The sequence below is a fragment of the Rhamphochromis longiceps genome, linkage group LG3 (assembly GCF_057381845.1).
Source record: "Rhamphochromis longiceps isolate RC_006_pf linkage group LG3, R_longiceps_female_GT1.1, whole genome shotgun sequence".
In the NCBI taxonomy this organism is placed as follows: domain Eukaryota; kingdom Metazoa; phylum Chordata; class Actinopteri; order Cichliformes; family Cichlidae; genus Rhamphochromis; species Rhamphochromis longiceps.
The window spans coordinates 13,953,858-13,964,757 of record NC_140559.1 but is presented as its reverse complement, the minus strand read 5'-3'; the positions used below and the strand labels follow the sequence as shown (position 1 = coordinate 13,964,757).

Sequence of the window (10,900 nt, the reverse complement as noted above, 5' to 3'; positions counted from 1 at the left end):
AAACTTTATCAAGAGAGAACTTCTTTCATCTACAGAAGCAGTTATTGTGCAACTGTGACAAACCTCTGAAAATAGCAGCAGCTCTGCTCATGACTGCACAGATGTGAGCTGATTTTAACCGGACTTTCGGTTCTATTTTAAAATGCTGTGAGAACAGGTCAGTTAGACAGCTGAAGTCAGAACTGAAGACAGTTCAGTTCTGCTTTGTTTTCAGTGAAATCTGATGAAGCATTACTGAGGACCAGGAATTTGTGTGACTCTGGAGAGTTAGTGGAGAGTTTTAGGACGGAGCCAAAGTTTTAGCTCTGCATTCAAAACTCTGAAGATGAACAAACCTCAAACTTATAAAATTCACATAATCTGAACATATTTTTGGGCAGTCTGCTAATGTCCTATTTTATGGAAAGTGACTGAAAAATAATATAAGTACCAAACTGAATGGACAGTCTCAGAAATACGATCATCTGCATCTCAGTGTTTCCTGTTCTAGTTTTCACAGTCTTGCGTTCCGAACTTGCTTGGCTCTCTGGGCTCTCTGCAGACATCCTGCTCCTCCTTTTACTCTCCCACCGGGATCCAACCCGGCTCAGCTGAGGGGTGCCTGTAGCCAGCCTCCTCGCTCCTTGTTCAGCTTCCTGTCCCAGCCTCAGCCTGCTGAAGCTGTGATCTCTGCACAGCCAAAGCTTGACTGTGCAGCTCCCCTTGAACATTGTGACCCTGGACTATCTGACACCTCAATGACAGTAATTTTGTTTTTTTTTCCTCTGGACTTTTTCTCTGTCTGAATGTGTTGAACCCGTAACTCAGCGCTGAGTCAGTAAATCTAAATAACATATCCTTTTGTTCTCCTGAACTGGCTGAAAATAAAACTGTGCGTGTAGATTTCGTATATGAACCTGCATCTATTTGTGGCGATGAGCCAGAACTTCCTAAGACTGGTTAATGGCCGGAGTTTCCTAAGATGGCTTTTTGTGCTCTGTCAAAGACTAATTTTCATGCTTCTCAGTCAGAAAGAGTTTCTGAAGCAGCTCAGTCTGAAACAATCAGCAATATAACTCAATTAGCTCAGTTTGAAAGGGGTTTATCTCCTGGGCTCACTCTGGTTCTAGTAATTCTGTGCTTGCCTCCCCCAAGACCTTGTTTTCAGTCCCTGTCACAGATCATAATGAGTCAATTCCTGTTAGTTATATTAGTTATATCCATATGAACAGTAAAAATGAACTTTTTGCTAACTCTGTGTAGACAGAGGACCCGTTTTCACTACCTGAGTGAAAGTAAATTCAGAGCTCTCTGTGTCTGTAATTTCTGAGTTTCCCTCTGTGTCTTCTGCTGAGGCTTTCTATCAATCAGAGCAGGCCTGCTCTAAGACCCTATTTTTATTGCGCTAACTGGAGCTCACTTGGCCAGGGAAGATTGTGCCTGTGTTTGCTGCCACAATCTGTCATGTTGTCTCTCAAAGTAAAATGGAAATGATTACACATGCTTTCATTTATCCCACCTTAATTATTATAATTCATCAGAATCAGAATACTTTATTGATCCCTGTGTCACGGTCCGTGTGGAGAGTGCGTGGAGGACTCAGGTGCAGACACAAGTGACTCGGGAGTGAACTTTAAACAAAAGCGAGCCTTTTATTGTGGCTGGTAACATAAGAGAAACGAACAAGAATAAGGGCAGCACAAAAGCAATAACTAAACAGAAACCTAAACTGGGGAATGAACTAAGGTAAGGCTATGATTTAGAATACAACAGACCGGGCATGGAAACACGGAGGGTGGGAACACAGACGACGCGACACAGACTGTAAGAAACACAGAGACTAAATACACATGAGGGATGATCAGGGGAAGTGGCCACACATGGGAACGCAGCTGATATACATGAACTTAACGACAGGACAGGAGGAGTGAAACTGAATACACTGACATTCAATACAGACTTTCAAAGTAAAACAGGAAACATGGAGATTAGACATGACATGAACCAAACATAACCATGCAGACATGACTCATGACAGATAGACGCACGAACCAGGGAGACTCAGTACAGGGGAAGATGACAGAAGCGACAGCATGAACTTGACAACACAAGACACACGGACATAAACACATGAAGGGCAAGGGAGGCTATATACAAGGGTAATATAATTACAAATGAGCTGGAATAACTAAATGAACCTAAACAATCAATAAACATCAAAATAGACTAAACACAAAACACTGGGTCGCACGACCCAGGACCATGACACCCTGGGGGAAATTATTTTTTGTTACAGTGCTCCATTATAAACCAACATTAACAAGACAGACAATGCGCTAACTAAGAATAGTACAATATATACAGGCATATAGGGCTTTGGAGTTGACGTCATGCCGCAAAGCATTGTGGGAGCGCGGCACCATTTTCGGGGTCTACGAATCAAAACAAACACACTGTGTTGGAACGACGACTACAAGATGCTTAAAAGCAGCTCAAAAGAGAATGGACTGTATAGAGACCGATTGCGTCCAGAGGCGAAGCAGCGGTACTTGCAGAAAATAGCGTGCATTGGAGTGGAGTAGAAACCTTGAAGACCAACTGCTCGAGTACTGCGAGTGAAATGCGTTTGATTTCCCTGCAATCATTCACATTAGGGCAGCATAAATTCATTCATGAGGGGAAATTACAGTGAGAACATGTGGAGGCTGTTAGAGGGATAACATAGTGAGTTCAGTGCATTGATGTGGCATTGTCCTGAAGGATTTAGTTATTCTTTATGGTTAAAGAAATTGCACTAATTTATTAATGTTTATTTTAAATAATCCTAATTATACATCTTGCTTCCATGTTTGTATCCTGTGTCACTAAAAATACATTTTATTTTAGTTTTATACATTGATTAATGACCTGCAGAATCTCCTTATCATGTTAAGTGATTCATAATTGTCACTTTATGCTTTCTCCATCTCTAAAGTGATGACATCCTTGCATTACATACTTTAGGTTCATTTTCTGCATGCAGGTTTCTGACAGAACAGGCAGATTAAGAATATAAGATGCAGCGTTGATGCACGTTGAGCTGCAACGTTAGGGCATTATTCCCCTGTTTGAGCAGATTATCCCTGCATCGCCTACAGATGGTTCAGAATGCTGCTGCGAGGGTTCTCACCAGGCTCTCTAACAGGTCCCATGTGAGAACCATTTTGGTGATCAATTTCAGAGCCCTCAGATACTTCCCTATATCAGTGAACTACTTCAGTCATACAGAGATCTCTGCGATCAAAGCTTGTTGTCTGTACATTGGTCCAGCTTAAAGACCAAAGGTGACAGAATCAGAATCAGAAAGACTTGATTCATCCCCGAGGGGCAAATAAGATCCAAGAGAGCAACATGATGTTGAAGATAAGGACAGGGCATAAACAGGCACACACACACACAAACAAACACACACATGGATGCATGCACACACACACACATGATTCTTAAACCATCAGGAAACATGGAGTAATAGTTCAATGCAGCTGAACTACATTAAAACAAAGGTTTATTTATTCATTAAGGTAAATGTGCTTCGTGCAAACTGAATTTCTACAGTCAAGCATGTTTTTATATGACCACACTGAACTACCCTGTGGTCATGTGGCCAAATGTGAAGCTGGGTGTTCACAGTGAGTGCGGAACACTTCAGTAAAACCTCCACATTGACATTATTTATTAACTGCTCATGTCCACTGATTAAGCTCTTTTATGTGATGAAGCTCGTTCATGTGATGAAGCTCACTCCCATGGCCTCCATGCAAGATGGACCTGCTCCACCCGCTGAACACTGAGCTGTGTTCATGTCTCTACATGGTCTATGTGATGATCTGACGTGTTTAACCTTAGAGTGCAGGGAGGAGTCTGTACTACAGGAAGTGCCCACTGAGCCTTTTTTAGATTTAAGCTCACACCCCAGCAGGTGGAGGAGCCAGAGAGAGAAAAAAGAAGCCGTGTGGGGAGCGTGGTCGTTCAGTGCTGTAACTTCAGCTTGACCACAGTGGAACATTTACCCACACCCTAAGATATCAGTACTACATATAAGCATCAGTACCCACATGCAGTATCAGTACAACAATCAGTATCAGTACTACATATCAATATCTGCACTACATGCAGTATCAGTACATACAGTAAATCAAATCACTTTTATTGTCACATCACATGTGCAGGTACACTGGTTCAGCACATGCAAGTGATATTTTGGGTGTAAGCTTCACAAGCAACAGAGGTGTGCAAAATACAATAACATAAGATAAGATAAGATAACCTTTATTAGTCCCACACGTGGGAAATTTGTTTTGTCACAGCAGGAAGTGGACAGTGCAAAAGTTATGACGCAAAAATTAGAATACAATAAGAATAAATACAGTACACAGCTGTACAGAATAGAATAAAATAATATACTATATACAGTAGAATAAAATAGAATAAAAATATACAATAAGATAAAAATAGAATACGAATGCTATATACAACTGAGTAAAAATACAACGATGCCAGAAAAGATTATTGCATTATTGCACTTATATGTATGTATATATGTATATATGTATATATATATATATATATATATATATATATATAAAAATATATATATAAAAAATATATATATATATACACACACAAAGACACGCATATATGTATGTGTATATATATATATGTGTGCGTATGTGAGTGTATATATATATACATACAGAGAAAAGGTGGGAAAATAAAAACATCTTGATGATTGAGTTTAATGACAAAAATGTTTCTATTGCTCCATCAGGTGAACAGAGCTCTGCTGTCACATCCTTGTTGTGCTTTCTTCTTGCTAATGTTCACGTCTTTGCTTCAAAATGAAACTGGTCCTCATCTTCCTCCTAAATTCAGAGCAGCTCTGAGAAAAAAAGTAAAATACAAATGAGAGGTTCATCTAAAACTTTACAGAATAAAGTCAGTAGAGTTGGTTCCACCTTTACGCTGTGCTGCAAACCAGTCCATGAGACTTTGTGGTGCAGGGAACAGCTCTGATTGGCTCATGCAGCCAGGTGGGCGGGTCCATACAACAAAAAGGTTTAAAATTAAATAACTCTGGAAGTAGTTTGTCAAACTCTTAGTCTCTGTGACACTCTGAGAATATCACTGTGTGTGTCAGTGCGAGTGTGTGTGTGTGTAAGTGAAAGGTCAGGTGACTGTGAGTCACAGCGTCTATCTGTTTCATGTTTCTGTCTTCAGTTTCCCAGCATGCCTCAGGGGTGGAGGTTTATGAGGGGGTGGAGTCTGTCCTGCTTCCCTGTCGGATACAAGCTGATGATTCCAGGAGCGCCACAGAACTGCTGTGGCACTGTGATGAGTTCAAGAACCCGCGAGTCCACGTGCGCTTGCTTAGTGGTGACGATCTTCATGATCAAAACGTTCGTTATGTCGGTCGAACATCAATGAGAGCCGACGCTCTGCAGACTGGAGACCTCAGCCTCACTCTGAGAAACCCTACAGTCTCTGACAGTGGAACCTACACCTGCATCACCCTCAAGAGCAAAGAAGAGCTGAGCTGGACTGCAGTTGAAGGTCACGGGTCAGTTGACAGAGGTCAGATTGATGTGAATTCATACAAACATGTTGATGATGTTTATGTCTCGTGTCTTTGTGTTACAGAACCTCCTCGTCCAGTCTGGCCCACAGTTCTCTCAGCTGTGCTGCTGGGTACTCTGATCATTCTGGCTGCTGCCTACGTGTGCTACATATGGATGAGGAACAGAGAAGGTGAAGAGTGTGTGTGTGTGACTTAGTAACAGAGCGAGCTCTACCGTCACGCTGACTGATGTCTGTGACCTTTGACCTCCACGCATTAATCCATCCTCCAGCAAATCCTCACATATCACTGAAACTAGCTGTTGATGTTTCCAACAGGTCTGCAACATCTGGATTAGGATTGCAAAAATTCAATAATTCGTTTGACACGTGACTCTGTAGCGCTCCACTGTCACCATGGAAACACAGGCCACATTAGTGACTAAAAACAGACCTGCAGTGCAACCATATGAATAAGAGTGTGACAGCAGTAAGCCCACACAGCTCCCGGTTTGAAAAACAAAGACTGATAACCAGAGATGGTTACTTTTTTCAAGTAACGAGTAAAGTAAGGGATTACTATCGCAAAAAAAGGTAATTGGATTACCGTTACTTTCCCGTAGGAACGCTGCGTTACTGCTTTACTAAAACCGTGATTTTTTTGCGAGAGTGTCTCATGACAATAACGTAAGCCAGTGCGACGTTCATGGCAACAGCTGTGTGCAGATCAACAATGGATCACATATCGATTGTGGGAGAGAGTATGAGCGTGCAGCGTTTAAAGCGTGGAAGTACTGACCTTACTTTGAGTTTGATTCCATAAAAAGTGACAAAAACATTAGTGTCCATCGTGCGTGGGAGGAAAACTTTTTACAGCGAAAAAAGCCCCTAAACTTCCAAGCAAGCACCGAGTGCGCAACAATGTAATGGGAAACTCACAGAGAAACTCGCGGATTCTTCCACTGACCGCGGCACACCTGCACCAGGGTAAACCTCCAACTACCCCACTCCTGCTTTACAGGTGAAAATAGAGCAACAGGACCGCTGAGTCTTTAACTTTATTTATTTTCTGCTGTGTTTTACTTGCATCTATTTGAAAGACTGAGTGTAAACACACAAAATATTTTATTTTATGTGCTGGAATGTGCAGAAAATAGGTTTAAATGTTAAACTAATTTCTTCCAGTCAGAGAATGTTGCATATAATTAAATTTTTGCTTGATGCATAAAGTTAAAAGGTTAAAACAAGTTTTAAAAAGAGACTTTTCCATTTGATTACATTTTATATGACGGATTATGCTGTTACACGCCGGCCTGGGGGGGGGGGAAATAATAATAACACAAGAAAAATAATAAAAAGTAGTAAATCACACAGCCACAGCTTTACAATGAGTAGTCGTTTTATTAACTTGACAGGTAGCGAGCGCCAGGGTGGGCATGGCCAAAACAACAAACAAAACACTGGAAATGAATCAGAACTAACTTACCTATGAATCCACCCCAAAAGAAAATACAAACCTCTAACCTGTCTCCCTACCCGAAACAGGAGAAAAAGAAACGGCTTCCCACCCCTACAGCTACCATGTCCAGATACGACTCTCTAAACTGTTTTTACTGCAGCCCAGCTCTGTCACACGCCACGACGGGCCCCAAACGCGCAGCTCACTGGAAACAGGAAGTAGTAGGAGGGGCTGCCGGCCCAGTCAGGTCCCAATTTGTAGCTGGCCTCATTCCCTCTTCCACCAATGGTTAGCCTCCACCTGGAAACAGACATCACAGAGTACAAACAATGCCCCCGCATGGTGTGGCAAGTAACAGCACCACACGGCAACAATGACCTGGGTCATAACAATGTAGAAAAAGTAGAATTGGGCTGAAAGATCTATCGCTTTATTACCTATTCAGGTTGTAAGTTGTGTTTTTAAAAAGTAACTAAGTAATTTATTTATTTTGAAAATAAGTAATCAGTAAAGTAACGGGATTATTTTTTTGAGGGAAGTAATCAGTAATTAGTTACTGACTACTTTTTTCAAGTAACTTGACCAACACTGCTGATAACACAACAGCAGCATTGATAATGATGTCACAGTTTAGCAATTAAGGTTAAGGTTACCGTGGCGCTGAGCTCAGGGGGAGTGAAAGAACACAGCGATGTTCCTGCGATCGCCTGTAAAAGCTTTACTGGGACAAAGCTGCAGGATTCATCTGATCAGCTGAGCAACAAAGTCTGCAGCTGCTCCACCAACGTCTGTTTACACAGAGAAAGCTGAACTCACTCTGATACACGTTTAAGTCACACAGCTTAATGAAGGCTAACAGCAGCCGTCCTATTTTACATGGAAGCAACACCAACAGCAAGCAGGGGGGAGTCTAAACGGGGGCTGTGTTACTACTGTGTTAATTAAACTGTGTTAACATTTAAAAGTATAGAAATGAACGTATGTTTTCACAAATCAGTTGAAATGTACATGATTGCGCGTGAGATTATTTATGTTTTTGCATGAATAAGTTAAGGTTCTTCCTGTTAAAGTGAGTTTTTCCTTCCCACTGTGGCGAAAGTGATTGCTGAAAGAGGGTCATCTGATTGTTTCTTTGTGTTATTGTGGGGTCTTACAATATGAAGCACATTGAGGTGACTGTCGTTGGAGCTGCTCCTGTGCTGATGTGTGCTCTGTGTGATGTAGGGGGTTGGGGATCAGACCTGTGGAAGTGTGGAGATGATGGCTATCTGAGATGGAGCGGACGAGTCTCCTTCTGTGAGTTTCTCCACATGTATTATCTGTGTTTCCACCACTGGCACTGGAGGGCGCTGTTGATTATTGATGTGTGGGAACAGCAACCAATCACTGCAGTCTGAATGCTTATCTTTGGTCATGTGACCATTTGATCTCTGATCAGTGGGTTCTTCAGTTTCAGGCCTGTTTCTGCTGACTGCTGCAGGTGAGCTGATGTTCCTACACCTGTCTGTCCTCATCATGAGCTCTGACCTTTGGTGACCTTTAGTGACCTCTGTCCTGTTACAGGTGTGTGTGTGCTGCTGCTGTCTGGGCTGGCTGTTCCTGTTGATGATGAGGAACAAACACTAATAAATGAAGAAGGAGGAGGGAGGAAAGACCTCCTGTGGAGGAAGAGCCACAGACAGAGTCCTCCTTCATTTCTTTTGCACTGCTTAGAGGAGATCTGACATGATGCAGCTGGGCAGATGTTGTCAGTCAGGGTCACCTTTTATATCCTCCTCATGTTTGGTCCTGAGCAGCCTCTTGGGTTTCATGCAGTGTAAAGTTCTCAGAGCTTTTCTGGTCTCAATGACTGCTCAGAGTGTTTAAACTACAGCTCACACTCATACCTGCCTCACCTCCAGGGCTGATCCAGGATCAGCACTTCCAGCCTTCCTGCTGTGAGGAGAGAGAGCTGATTAGTGCACCTCTGTGCTGTGTTTAACTGACCAACACACCTTCTCTGCTTCCTCCTTCTTCAGATGCTCCTCCTCTTCTTCTTTCTGAGTCTGTGCTCAGACTCCTCTGCCATCTAGTGGTCTTCTGTCCATACTGCATCTCCACTGGTCTGCTGTTGTCCATCTACAGCAAGACACTGAACAAGCCAGCCGTCTCCATGGAGATGACCCAGCATCACAGAGGTCAAGGACTCGATGAAGACTACGATGACATCACTGCTTACGTCACCACCGAGCATGCCTTCTGAGCTGCAAATGGTGTTCGTGTTGCAGCTGCAGAAGGTGCCACAGATGCACATGCTGGAGCAGCACTCACAGCAGTCCTCTGTACTTGTAAGAAGCAGAATTTTTAGTATTAATTTGATATCAGGCAGACCTCTGAGGGTTTCTGAGGAATATATCAGAAAGAATTATCTGATTGCAGAAGCCTGTATTTTTCACAGTAAATGTTCATTTGTGATAAATTTTAATAATGGCTGAAAATAAAGTGTTACATACAAAACTTACAACATTCCAGTCAGTGTGTGTGTGTGTGTGTGTGTGTGTGTGTGTGTGTGTGTCTGTCCTGTCAACACGACATTTGTGAAGTCACTGCTGCAGTTGTGCTTCTATACACTATAACTACACTATATTATTTCCAAGAGCATGCTCGGGTCATCACAACAACCTTCATGTTGTGCTTGAGTATGTCTGTTACTTTAGTCATAAGCTGCCTCTATTGGAACTGGATGGTGTGATGTGTCTGCAGCTCTACATGTATTATAGGAAAATGAATGATGATAATCCACAGTAGATCTGACCAAAAAGAGATATAAAGTGTGTGTATACAGGTATACATATCATCCAAAAATTCACCACATCCTCTTTTCTTTGTATCTGCTCCTTCCTGGTTCTATACTGAGAAAACATTGCATTGCAAACATTGCAACCACTTTTCCAAGAATACGCGCTTCTTTTGTGGTTCGGACTCCTTCTGACATTTCTTTGGAGGTGGAGGAAAACCAAAGTAATTGCTTAAAGGAGCTTCTTCTGTCACGGCTGGGGGCAGTCGTGTGGTGTATTGAAAAAAGGATCCAAAATGCAGGTATTGGCTGGTGTGCGAGTGAGTGTTTATTTACAGAGGTGAGAAGGTGACAAAACAGGAGGAGCAGAGCAGGGAGTAAACAAACCTAAACTGGGAAAACTAAAGAACAAAGCTTAAACCAGACACTCACAGGAGGAGGAGCAAAATGCACAAAGAGAGATGGCAGAGAGACACAGAATGAATACCGGGTAACAGAATAATGCAGACTAACATGGAATTAAACAGAGGACGCGACAGAGAGCACAGGAAAACACAGGGCTTAAATACACGGGGAGTAATCATGGAATGGGCCACAGGAGGGAGACACAGCTGGGAGCAATTAGGCTAACGAGACAGGGGAGAGGTAAAACTGAACACACTGACATGAGACATGAACTTTCAGAATAAAACAGGAAACTAACAGACACAGAGAACCAGACAGGACACTGAACTTGACAGGCAGACTCATGAGCAGACACAATAACACCATGGACAGACAGAGGGAACACAGAGAAGTGGGAGCAGGCAGGCAAAGAACAGAAACCTAACAAATGGCAAAATCACAACAGAATACACACTCGGAATGAACAAAAGCATAAGGAACACAAAACACTGAGTCCTCAGACTCAGGACCATGACATCTTCGACATCTTTAAGAGTTCTAAGCAAATGTCTGTCCTCCTCCAGAAAATCTTATGTATGCAAACACGCGTTGCAACTTCTTATCTTGTGCGTGTTTTTTATTTTGACAGCGAATGCGCACCTGCGGACCACTTATGTGCAGCCCTGGTTATTTAGCTCGTCATATTGCAG

General features: G+C 42.4%; 1 protein-coding gene across 1 annotated transcript; it reads left to right on the top strand.

Annotated features, from left to right (window-relative positions):
* Window positions 1-5,143: 5,143 nt before the first annotated feature.
* On the top strand, window positions 5,144-9,443 carry LOC146673013 (uncharacterized). The gene is made up of 4 exons (XM_085400921.1): window positions 5,144-5,575; window positions 5,656-5,763; window positions 8,255-8,279; window positions 9,012-9,443. The coding sequence occupies exons 1-4, from the start codon at window positions 5,220-5,222 to the stop codon at window positions 9,270-9,272; spliced, it is 750 nt and encodes a 249-aa protein (XP_085257047.1). The 5' UTR covers window positions 5,144-5,219; the 3' UTR covers window positions 9,273-9,443.
* The last annotated feature ends 1,457 nt before the right edge of the window (window positions 9,444-10,900 follow it).